This window comes from Egretta garzetta, unplaced genomic scaffold (assembly GCF_000687185.1).
Source record: "Egretta garzetta isolate BGI_Z169 unplaced genomic scaffold, ASM68718v1 scaffold516, whole genome shotgun sequence".
NCBI classification, from domain to species: domain Eukaryota; kingdom Metazoa; phylum Chordata; class Aves; order Pelecaniformes; family Ardeidae; genus Egretta; species Egretta garzetta.
The window spans coordinates 300,526-313,386 of record NW_009259983.1 but is presented as its reverse complement, the minus strand read 5'-3'; the positions used below and the strand labels follow the sequence as shown (position 1 = coordinate 313,386).

Below are 12,861 nucleotides of genomic sequence, written 5' to 3'. Positions count from 1 at the left end.
GATTTACAGGTATCCATAGGTTACTTTTATTAAGAGTTGGGGAGAGGGAGAGAATAAATCATCACATAGAAAGTATTAAAGGATCACTCATTTGCTCTGTGTTGAATTAATGTATTACACTGTTATTGATTTTTGTAGCTTTATAAATGTCTGTGAAGTTACTGACAGTAGCAGTAGTGTAGAAAAAGAAAAATACTGCTATTCTCTACAGCTTTCTCTTTTTTCGTATTTAAGGGATAGCATGTAAAAACATGACATTTCATCTGTGTTCATTGACCTGTGGAATTCAGTTTTAACATTATGGTTGCTTGCCTTTTTATTTTGTCTTAAGGAGGCCTTCTTGGGTGAAGCCATACATGTGAGACTCCATCTGAGTCTTCTCTAGTTTGAGTAGGGCTGAGGTCAGGAAAATCGTGCAATACAGTGCTCTCTTAGAAAGTAAAAAAAGTGCAGGGAGGAGGGGGTAGGTTAGTAAGAGCCTTCAATGCATAGTTGCTTCAGGGGATGTACTTTGAATGTAAAGGAATGGCTCAATGGGAATAAAAGTGTATTTTTATGTCATTCAGACTTATGAGGGTTTTGTTTGTTATTGTCTTCTATTACTTGATAGAGAATAAACTGAGCTTCTGTTGAATTATTGCAGCAAATTGATTACTTATCTGAAAACTGATTGCAGTTAAATGTATGTTGCTTCTTAAAAGATAATAGAAATAACTGTAAGATCTGACCTATAAATTTTTAATCTTACGTGACATTCCACGGTTTGTTTTAACTTCAGTAGTTCAAAACTTTTCTTGGAAGTGAAAAAACATCAGCAGTTTTTTGGTTTTCCTCTTTATTACAATAGAAAGCTTGTCTTCAGTCGTAACTGCTTCAGTGTTTGCTGCTGCTTAAACCGTTGATGCTTTTATTTTCAAATTAATCGTATTTCTGGAAGTATTAATACTTTTTTTTTTTTCTTTTGAGCAGATAATGACAGTACCAAATGATCCCTATACTTTCCTCTCTTGTGGTGAAGATGGCACTGTAAGATGGTTTGATACTCGAATCAAAACAAGTTGCACAAAGGAAGATTGTAAAGATGTAAGAGTGAAATCTTTTAATAAAGATGACCTAAATGTAGAGCTGTACATCATACAAACATAGGATATGAATTCTGGTAAGGCTTTTAGAAATAATAGATTTCAGGGTCGTTGGTGGAGATGACAACATGTTTCCCAAGAAACAAAGTTTGGGGAGTCTTTTTTCTTTCTTTTTTTTTTTTTTAATTTATTTTATTTTAATATGTTCTTTGGCATTTTTTAGTTTATAAACTTTGGTGTGAGGCTTCAGATATGGTAGAAAAGATTATGTGTTGAAATTGAATCTCTTGGTTTACATTAGTTACTATAGAGTGCAGAGTTGGAGGCAAAAAATGAGCCTTGAAAATCATCTGCAGTCCTTGTGTTCTTGAGCATTGTTTGTCTCTCTGTAAGAAAAGATTTGGTAATGAATTATACTAGATCAAATTAGTCACTGGCATTACTCCCTAGGAGGTAAGATATTGGTGGTGTCCACTGTGTTTGGATTTCTGAAAGTTTTAATATTGAATTGGAGAAAAACTGACACCAAAGTATGTATTACTACTCTCGGTTAATCTTATTCTGCTTTGTGCATATTTACCAGTTCTAGGGCTTGCTTTCTTTCTTTTCCTCGATCCAATTTATCTGCCCGTAGATGAAATCTATTCTGATCCTTTAAATTAATTTAGACTGTTTCTGTGTATTTGGTACTCTTCTAACTCAATAGTTATTTATGTTTCCATGGGAAAATCCAAGGTGCAAGCTAGTTTATAAATCTGTAGTTGTTATGTTTATCTATTCTTGAATGTTTGTCCCTGTGGTTTGTTTTGGTTTCTTTGTTTTGTTTTTAGTTGATCTCCTGCTATATTTCTTTCTCTGATAGTTTTCCTTCTCTGCAGTGGCTTTTCTGTTTGACATATTTACAGTCTATCTTCACAGGGCCAGACCTAGTTTTCTCAAAACCTCCTTGACTAATGGGCCTCTGTCCCGAAGTAAAAAATAGAACTATACTTCAAATGTTCAGAGCTATTATTTGAATGCTGTATTTTTGTTTGTTCCAGGATATTTTAATAAACTGTCGTCGTGCTGCCACTTCTGTTGCTATCTGTCCACCGATCCCATACTATCTTGCTGTGGGTTGTTCTGATAGCTCAGTAAGAATATATGATCGGCGAATGCTTGGTACAAGAGCAACAGGTAGGAACCATACCTTACGGTAAGCTTTTGTAACCATTCACAGTTCCAATTGCAAGTTCTTTTTTTCAAAATAGATGGTGAATGACTGAGGTGTAATACTGAAGGAAATGTAGCTTTCTTCTCTGAGAACTGTTTTGTAATAAGAGTCATTTCAATTTCACATTAGCTAATACAGAAATTCTCGAGTAAGCAAGCTTAATCTCTTCATCCATTTTAGAATATGTTGTATACTGAATGTGGAAAAAGACATTTTGTAATTTCTCTTCTTTTGTCTTGAAACATGTGATTCCAAGATTCCAAAAAGCTAGTGATTGCAGCCTGCAGTGGTCCACCTGCATTTTAATTAGGTTCTTATCTTCTTCTACTCTGCCATGCTGGAATGTGTGGCTGCTTATGGGAAGGGATCTTATGAACTCTATAATATCATGCAATATGCTTACCTTTGCAGTTGTTGTTGCTATATCTAACATAATTTCACTGAAAAGCTACAAATTCTCCAGGTGAAAGCTAGCATGCTTCAGTGCTTATCTAAGGATTATTAAAAAAATTCAAGTGACAAGCAAACGTGTGTTATGTGGTTCTAACATACCTCTTTCTTATAATGTATGATCAGTGTTTGTTTGGACATGTATGAATTAATATATATAGCTGTGCATCCACGTTAATGTAAGTAATCAGTATCACAAAAAACTTCTATTGCTCACAAACTTGTAATTCTAGAATTTAAAAATGGAGGTGAGTTGTCAAGAAAGCGTAAGTCCAATGTGTTGTACAGTTCTGCAGGTTCAAAGTGACAGTGTTATTATGTCTTGAAGAAAGACTAGTATTTTTTAAAACATTTGGGTAGAAAAGATGTATGTCCTAAATTTTCAGTTTCAAATAATGAATTCCTTTCTAATTTGTGTGTAGATACAGATCTTCATTATTATTGTGTAAGTGTTCTTAGGTTCCAAAATTTCCATTTGTACTACATTTGACAGATAGCATCCACACACCATCATGTGATGGGTATGTGATATAGGAATATATTTGTGTGTGTGTTTTCATCTTTTTTTTTTTTTTTATAACGTACATAGTGTTTCTAAACAAAAATACAACTTACTAGTAAGACCTGATATGTCACTGTTCAGATCTAATTTAATGCAGAAGCTGCAGGTTACTTAGCTTTGATCATCTTTGGATGTTAAATAAGGAGTATATTGAGCTGTTACAATAGTAAATGTGTCATTTCTTTCTCTCCTTCCCCTCTCCCCTACTTTTTTTTTTTAAATATAGGGAATTATGCTGGTAGGGGCACTGTTGGAATGGTGGCACGTTTTGTTCCTCCTCATCTCAATAACAAATCCTGCAGAGTAACATCTCTATGTTATAGTGAAGATGGTCAAGAGATCCTTGTTAGCTACTCTTCAGATTACATATACTTGTTTGATCCCAAGGATGACACAGCACGAGAACTTAAAGTTCCTTCTGCTGAAGAGAGACGGGAAGAGGCAAGTGATTAAGATGACCTGTTTTCATGTTTTCTATTTTTTTTTCATGTGGCACACTTATATCACTTGTATTTCCCTTTACATTAATCTTAAATTAAAGTAGATTGTGGTACAAAATTTGGATGTTTACAATATATTTATGTATATGTATTTAACGTATTTTTATTTATTTATATATTTGCAGTATTTTGTCACTTTGGTTTTCTTTCTTGTCTGGTTTCCCTCTCCTAAAGATGAGAAGGCATCTACATGAACCTGAGGTTATAAGACCGCCAGCAAGGGTGACAGGTCATTCTTGTAATTGACATTTATTCCCTGTTTATTTTCCATGCCATCAAAAGCACATTCCTTGAAACCAAGTAGTAATACTCTTTTTAAAAAGTTATCATTTAATGACAGAGATGAGGGTGTACAAAATGTTTAGATTGAGGAGGTTAGCCACTGCTACTGAGCAGTATCAAAAGTTTCGATGTTGTAACTGAAACACAAGCAGTTGTTTATTTTCAGCACAGCTACAATGATGCTGACCCTTCCAGTCTAAATTTTCTGATCCATATAAACCAAGTCTAACTACAGCAAACTTGTATACATCTCTCCCGCTCCCCCTGCACTACCCAACCACCCACTACTTTTTTTTCAGGCATTATGCTCACGCTTTCAACAAGCTCCCCTGTATCCTGAGTTCGATACCTTTAGTCTGAGACAGGGGTCTCAAGGGAGTTTACAATGAGTTGTCAGCATACTGCTGTCTTCACCTGGAGGATGAGCATGATGGTGATTTCTTCCTCCTCTTTGCTGTGAGAAGCATGATGTAGATGTTGTCTTCCTTCTTTTTCTTAGAATCTACTTGGAAGCCATTTTTACACATTTTTCAACATGTTTTACATGATGTGTTTTCTTTATTAGTTGGCCAATATGTCATGGTTTTGCTTTTAAATGCTTGTTCTTTGTCCTTGTTGTTACCACTAAAACACTTATTGCTTGGGTCCAACCTTTACAGTACAGTTAACAGCCACAGGTGAGTTGCTGAGAAGGCATCTCTGGTAGCCTCCTGTGTCCACACCTGCAGGATATCTGCTGCCAGCCTGTACCTGTACTACTTTATGCCGCATCAGATTCCTGTGGTCATAGGCAGTTCTTTCTTGCACAGTTTAGCTAGTTGCAATTCCTGTATGTATCAAAACTGTTGACAAGAGGCTGTACATCACACATCTATGCAAATCTAAGCAAAACTAAAGCAAATTAGGTGATAATCACCTGGTCACTAGACAATTGCTGTTGCAGCTAAATGAGCTGAAAGAATGCTCCAAGCAAGTGAAGTCCAGACAGACCCTGACAAGTGTGAGGCTTATGTTGTTAGCTTCATATTAAGTCTGTGACCTGTTACTAGCAATGACCATGCTGTATTTACTGGGCCATAGGCTGCTATTGCTAGTACAAATATTGTTGATCAGAAGGGGGTGTAGATTCATAGGACTGAGGAATAATGTTCAGCTGAGTTACACTACTACCTCGCTGAGGCAGGAGAAAGCAGAGGAACCCAGAAAGATTCTGAGATGTACGAACTCAGAAGGGGGTGTAGATTCATAGGACTGAGGAAGAATGTTCAGCTGAGTTCTCGCTGAGGCAGGAGAAAGCAAAGAGGAACCCAGAAAGATTCTGAGATGTACGAATGGTTCTGCACTTCTCCATTTCTTCTATCTAATGTCATTCTGATGTGAAGTAATTTGGTGGAGAATTGACTGCCCAGATACTATAAAGACAGAAGACTGTGACCACCTGTTAATAACTGATCCTGTATATTCTCTTTTGTAGGCACAGAATATGTCCTGTAATCTCTTCTTGCTGGATGATTTTCCTTAAATGCTATTTTTATTTCAGCCTGGCTTTTAAGTTATATAGAGTAAAAGGAATGTAAAGCTTTCTTCCTGAATCTGCTGGCTCCTGAAATTTAATACTTTAATATGCTTTCACCACAGGGGTTTTGCATTTAATTTAAAATTGTCAGCACAACTATTCACCTTTTTTTAAAGCCAGAAATATCCAGCCAGTACATTTGATTTCAAACTCTGAACTGCCTTTCTGAATGTTCAAAGCACTAGCTGTTTCTCTTCAAGTTGCTGAAAGTAACACTACCTATATAGTACTTGTTTTATACTTCCTCCTGAAAAAAACTCCTGTCATAAAAATTTTAAAAAGTAAAGTTTGTTTTAATAAAATTTATTTGTATTGTTAACGTCTGATTGTTTTTTCCTTTTGCTCAATTACAAATCCACATTTCATTAAACTGAAGCTGCCATATAGTTTTTAATATGAAGAGGTGAATATTTTTGCAGAATTCAGGCTGAATTCTGGAAAACCTTAATTATTATTCTTCAGTATGGAAAGCCTCAATTAACATAGTAAAGTAAAATAAAAGCTCAATTAGTTCTGAAAGTCATTGGTCAGTATGGAAAGCCTCAATTAACATAGTAAAGTTAGTATTGCGTAAAATAAAAGCTTAATTAGTTCTGAAAGTCATTGATTTAGACTGTTGAACCGTGTAGGTAAAACTTGCATTCTATTGATACAGTGTTGTGCTTATTCATAGCTGATCTGAACATATGGCTGGCATTCCATTTTTTTGTGACAGATCAAGTTTATGTAACTTAAGAAAATGGAGATATCGCATTTATATTTAGACTTAGAATTCTGTACTGTCCAACATAAATAGCTTTGCAATGCCTTTATTTATTTTTTTTCTCCTTCTAGTTACGGCAACCTCCTGTTAAACGTTTGCGGCTAAGAGGGGATTGGTCAGATACGGGACCAAGAGCAAGGCCTGAGAGCGAACGAGAAAGAGATGGTAAAGTTGGGTGTTTTTTATTTTTTTTTTTTTGGGGGGGGGCGTTGGCTTGGGTTGGGTTGGGGTTTTTTTTCCAATTTTTCTTAAGTATTCCTGAAATACATAAGTACTTCAGATTAAACTGTCCATGTTTTAAGAATCAGCCAAGTCTTAGGACAGCTTTTTTTAGAATTTAACATAGAACTGCTATTCTACAGTGATTTTAAAATATGTCTAATTTGAAAATACTCTTACAAGAAAAATTACATTGCTTCAGTTAGGCTGATATAAATCAAGGAGAGATTAATTCATTGTCGTTGGTCATGTAGTAACACAAATACATATTTCCTTTTCTGTAGTCAAGCCTCATGTGCAATCAAAGTTACAAATGAAATGCTCTGTAATGGTTACATTAGGGGACTGGAATTCAAAGCAATACGATTCTAATATTGTATCATGCAATTTTTTTATAAAACACCTGTAGTGACTAAATTTTTATGCTTATATTTTCATGTTTCTAATATTTTACTGAATTACTTAAACTTCTAGTAGATAGAGCATTTCCATAGGTATATTAGTGTCAGAAAATGGGATACCAAATCAGGGCAGAGGATGCTTTATCGCTCTTCTTACTCTTCATCTAATGATGCATTTCTGTTTAAATCTGACAGGTTGTGGGGGTACTAGTATTTGTTCTAGTTCCCTTAAATCCATCTCCCTTTTCTGCCTACCATTTCCCTTTCCAGATTTTTTGTATTGGTTTTCTAATCTTTCTGATTCCCCAAACTAGAATAGAAGTGTCTAGCTGTATCAGAGTAATGGTCCACCTAGAGTAGAACTCTGTGTCCAACACAGGCAATAGAAGGTGCTGTTTAGGGACAGAATATAAGCTTGTCCTCTTACCTTATTCTCTTGTCTTTGTTGCTCCCCCAGTATTCAGATTAGAAATGTTAGAGGGTACGTTCCCATCTGTTCCTTTAGAATCTGTGTATGATTCTACTGCCTGTGAGTTTCTGCAATCCTTTTTTTAAACCGGTGGATAATATTTCCTGTGGCAAAAAATTCCAGAAGTTCAGTGCCCACTGTGCAAAGCAATACTTTCTTTCCATTCTTTTAAACTGCTCTCTTAGTTTCATCATGTGCCGCCTTATTCTAGTATCACAGGATTTGATCATTAACAGTTTTACATTCAGCTTACTTGCTGCTTTCATTCCACAGACCTTATTTGTATATCTCCTCCTATTAGGTATTTTGTTATAATTTTGGTTGCAGATTTTTCCCATCAAAATTAGTTGTGGCTTTGCCTTTGCACAAAGTTACTTTTTATCTAAATTCTTTCAGCAAAATATCTTCAGTGTCCTTCTAGCTGTCATTTCCCCATAAGATCAAGTAAATCTGCTGGGGAGAAAAGAAAGCCTGAAAAAAGGACTCCTCCAGTATAGACATTGGCTAGATTTTTATTTTCTCAAAACAAAGCTTCAGTATCTTTACTGTGAGTTATTTGATATAACTGTATAATGACCAGGAGAGAAAAGCTGTATTGCAATAGTTAGGCATGTGGTGACCTATGACATTTTTCTATTAACTGTTCATTGTCCTTTCTTCTCATCGTTAACCACCCTTTGTCTATTTTCTTCAGCTGTTGCATTCCATTTTTTGTGGAGTACAGGAAGGCAATGGAGTATCCCAGGGGAGGGTCAGAGACCTGCAGTGTGAAAATGAGGATAGACAAGGGCATTGGGGTCAGGTTAAGCGGCGTTGTTTTTTGGGGGAGTGGGTTGGTGTGTTCCCCTTCCCTTCTCCATTCCCAATAATGGCTTTTGAACTCAAGCAAATAATCTAAAAGCAAGGTCTAGTGATGATATATTCAAGCTATATCCTAGCAGTAAAGATTATATGCAATCTTGAAAGATAATCAATTGCTCCAGATACTTGATTAGTCTTTCAGCTTTTATAACAACTGTGCAGCACTGATCTTTGAGAGGCATATTCTCACTGTACGTCTTCTTCCAAAGTACGCTCCAGAGTCTTTCAGTGTTAGCTTTTGTATGCAGGGTATTAAAATATTTTTCACATATGATAAGTAATTGTACTTCATAGGGATTCTATTTCTTAAGGTCTTCAATTACAAAACTTTTCCAAAAGTTGAAAGTTGTTTAAACACCACATACTTTCAGAGTGGCTAAGGGGCAAGCAGAAGCTCTTACTTCAGTGTGAGTGGAATGGTGTAGTCTAGTGGAATGGTCTTCTATTGGAAGATGCTGACGTGTTTAAAAAACCAAACAAACAAAACCCCCAAACAAACAAACAAAAAACCCCCAAACATCATGTTTCACAGAATACAAAAAACACTTAAAGATTCAAATATTCTGTTTCAGCCCTTCACAAATGGAATTTTTTCTGTCTTATCTCTTGAAACAAATTTTGATTCATGTGCAATAAAGCCAGAAATAAAATGAGGAGAAAATATTTTGAGTTACGTTGAAAGAAAGTATGTTGAAGATTTTGCTGCTTGAGAGTCTTTGCAATCCTGACACTTGATCCAAAATGTGAAAATGAAGAACCCTAAAATAACTCTGCTGTTGTATCAAATTGTGCTTATGACTAAAATCTACGTCATGAAGAAGCCTTTTGGAAATATTAAAAACATCTTGCTAATTTTATGCTAGTCCTTTTGCTCTTTCATTGTTTAATGACAAGATTGGTTATTTTGTAATTAGCTGAAAAAACATAAAAATCTAGGCTTTCTTAAGTTATTTAACCAGCATTTAAAATGGAATGGCATCAGTTTCACAATGTCATGTGTACAAAAGCTCCAGGTAATTGTAAACAGAAAGTGAGGAAGGACTTTTGGTTTCTATGTGGTGCCATGTTCAGCTGGCAATTCTTGGTGGACTGTTGTGCTGAAAAAAGGAGATGGTTCAGGGGATTACTAGTTACATAGCTTACAGTGCAGGGGGGGTTTATGGAGGAAGAAATGGGGGGTAAAAATGAATGCTTTTGTAAACTTCTAAGTAAAAACCTTAGCATTACTTGTTTTACAGGGGAGCAAAGTCCTAACGTCTCTCTAATGCAGAGGATGTCAGACATGCTTTCAAGATGGTTTGAAGAAGCTAGTGAAGTTGCACAAAGCAATCGAGGACGAGGAAGATCACGATCCAGAGGTGATTTCTTTCTTTTCAAGAATAATAATTACAACAGAAAGTATGTTTATACTGGATGTGCAGTCCTTGAATATCAGCCTTTCTGAGGTGTAAACTAAAAAATTTTTAGTGCAGTCTGAAGAACAGAACACACTTGTTTGCCATATGAATGGTGATTCAAAGGGATCTTTAGTGACAGAGTAAGTTTACCTTTGGGCTCTTGTTTTTCTTGCTTTTTTTTATTTTTAATCAAAGGTGGGACTAACCGGACAGATGCTCCCGCTACTAATAACGTGCCACCTAGTACAGAATCAGAAACTGCAATGGAAGTAGATGGTTCTGAACAGCTTCCATCATCTTCCTCTTCTACAATGTCAGCCCAAGCTCCTTCAACATCATCTTCAACAGAAAGTCCCCCTTCAACTTCATTATTGTCCTCTCCTGATAATGAACAAAGGCCTTCTTTAGGGGCCTCAGCTCAACCTGTGCTCCATCAGTCTGGTGAGAAGAAATCCATCTTGTCATTGTTTATGAAAAATGCTTTCAATAAGAAACTATTTTATTTTAGGATATTTTGAGTAATTGATATCAATCTGTTTTTATTGCACATCCTTAATGAGACTAGGTATTTTATAGTTATCAAGTGACTGCAGCTGTGGTTTAAAGAAAGAGTAAAACCATCAACTGTATACATTTGTCTGAAGAAGGAATCTCAAAGAGGATAAGTAGTATTGTCTTTTGAAGTAGAAATAAAAAATTATTGCTTGCTTTTTTCTAAACTTACTGTTGTCTTCATGGAGTGTAAGTAATGTGCCTTCTTCAACTGTGATTTGGCTGTAGCCTCATCAGTGCAATGAATAGCAGAACTTTTGCCTTTTGTAGTGAGAGGAAGTAGAGAATGTCTCCTTCAGTAGGAATCTACATCCTCAGCGTTTCAGAGTCAGCAATGTTATTTTTTTGCTTCTCAGAAGTATCTGGGCAGGGCTCACTGCGTGATATTCCATTATTGGTCAATAAATTATACTACGCATTGATTTTTAAGTTTGTATATCGTGAAGAAACTCATCTGTATTTAATACAGACTTACATTCTTATTGTAGGAAAAAGAACATATATTCCACTGTCAATGTCAGAAACTTATTTGGGTAGTAAAAGAGCACCTTATGCTCTGACTTGCCCTTTTCCATCTCTATGCAGGAAAACATGCCACAGCCTGTAGAGTTAAATATTTACACAAGAGTTTATTTTTACTTTTTTAAAGTGAGTTTCTAGGCCTCACAGTTGTGTTTGGAAAGGCTGATGTGATCTGAAACGCTTACAGGTTCAGACTTGATTATTTTAAAATCCCATGTTTTTTGTATAAATCCACCTTTTGTCTTGTACCAATTCTGTTGTAAAAACATCAAGGTCTTTGTCATTGGAAAAGATGACTGGTAGCACCTTTGGGCCCTAAATTGGATGTTCTAGAGTAAAGGAGAGATGGGGATTTCCCACAGAAAAGTGTGCCATTCAGTGTACTGCGGCTGCTGCAGCCAAAATCTTTGGGACAGGTGAGAAATGATTAGGTATCTGGAAGACAGGGAAGCTAAAGATATAAGTTGAAATTCATTAAATGCATCATTCTTGCCCTATCAAACCTGGCAACTAGTCTGATATTTATTTAGAGGGAATAAACAGTGAGCAGAAGCATGACAATACACACAGTCAAGATACTATTTCTAGAATAAGTGAATGCTAGAAAATTTATTGAGTAGCGGACACTTTTAGTCACCTATGGTTTTTATTAATATTGGTGTCCACTTGCTGCAATCCCAAGTTTTTCACAATAGACACACAAAAAAATTGATTAAAGGGTCTACTCTAATTCAGTGTAACCCAACTTAGCTGCCACTATCTTTGGTACAGAGGGATAGCCACCAAAGAACACGCATACCATTACCAAGGGTTCATTTTTCATTTTAAAGTGTATGGTATATTCTGGAGCTTACACTGGCCAGGAGAGGATGTCCCATATTAAAAATAGTTGCTTCAAGCTATGTCATTGGAACTTTGTGTGTTGCATAATGATAATGCACTAGAGAGCATTTCTGGAATTATGATGTATTTTCTATCCTGCATTTTAAAGAATGAGCATTGACTAGAAAAAGTTTTTTCCTCTTTTTCTCTGAATCTGTCTGAATTTCTGAGTAAAAGTTTATTCTGCTAGCATGAAGCTGAAGTTGTTATTTCTGAATGCAGCTCTTCTCTAAGAGCATTTCCTCTTTCCCAGTACTAATTCAGACTTAAGACTCTCCATATATTCAGTTTTGAAAGGGGTAGTGGTGGTTGTTTTGTTGACAGACAGTGGATACTTTCTAATTTACTGTATAACGTTAGATAGGTTCTTTGACTGCACCTAAACAGGGTGTTAGATGGCTGCTGATTCTTCTTCTTCTTCAAAAAAAAAGAAGTCACCACCCCACAACCCCACAACTCCAAACCCATAGAAACAAGCAAACAAAGCTTTATCTGTTATTCTTTATTGCCATATGCAGATTTTAGTGTTAGGACCAGGTGTCATCTTTAAATTGTCTACAGGACTCCTGCAGGAGCGAACTTGATAGTACTATAAGTTTGCACACCTAGTAAGCATCTTGTCTAGTTTGCACTGCTTTTAAAACAGTTAAGTTACTGTAAAACAAGTCTTTGGGTAACACGGGCAAGTTCAGGGAGTGAGGAAGCTCCTGGGCAGAGGGAGCAGGTCATGACTGAGCAGTAGCAGTGGGTTTATGAATGGATAGGCTTGAATGTGAATTTCCATTTTGCAATGTTTGTATACTTTCGTAATCCCTGACAACGCTCAGTTATGAGATTCTGATTACTTGCAGTCTCTAGTCTATAAATGTGAAAACACTGCATGCTGTGTCAAGAACAGGATTCCCTGAGTTTGTTTAGGAGCAGGTCATGACTGAGCAGTAGCAGTGGGTTTATGAATGGATAGGCTTGAATGTGAATTTCCATTTTGCAATGTTTGTATACTTTCGTAATCCCTGACAACGCTCAGTTATGAGATTCTGATTACTTGCAGTCTCTAGTCTATAAATGTGAAAACACTGCATGCTGTGTCAAGAACAGGATTCCCTGAGTTTGTTTAGCTGCATTTAGAG

At 36.1% G+C, this 12,861-nt stretch overlaps 1 protein-coding gene across 4 annotated transcripts in view; it reads left to right on the top strand.

Moving 5' to 3' along the window:
• The window catches only part of DCAF6 (DDB1 and CUL4 associated factor 6), a 73,344-nt gene that overhangs the window by 15,921 nt on the left and 44,562 nt on the right, over nucleotides 1-12,861 (top strand). For 3 of the 4 annotated variants that reach the window (XM_035895993.1, XM_035895994.1, XM_035895991.1), the window contains 6 exons: nucleotides 970-1,083; nucleotides 2,123-2,258; nucleotides 3,534-3,748; nucleotides 6,500-6,593; nucleotides 9,617-9,736; nucleotides 9,971-10,216. In XM_035895993.1, coding sequence (XP_035751886.1) covers nucleotides 973-1,083; nucleotides 2,123-2,258; nucleotides 3,534-3,748; nucleotides 6,500-6,593; nucleotides 9,617-9,736; nucleotides 9,971-10,216 — 922 coding nt within the window. In that variant the 5' untranslated portion in view covers nucleotides 970-972. Of the gene's footprint in view, nucleotides 1-969; nucleotides 1,160-2,122; nucleotides 2,259-3,533; nucleotides 3,749-6,499; nucleotides 6,594-9,616; nucleotides 9,737-9,970; nucleotides 10,217-12,861 lie in introns of those variants that run through there. The other variant, XM_035895992.1, reaches the window with a different exon arrangement.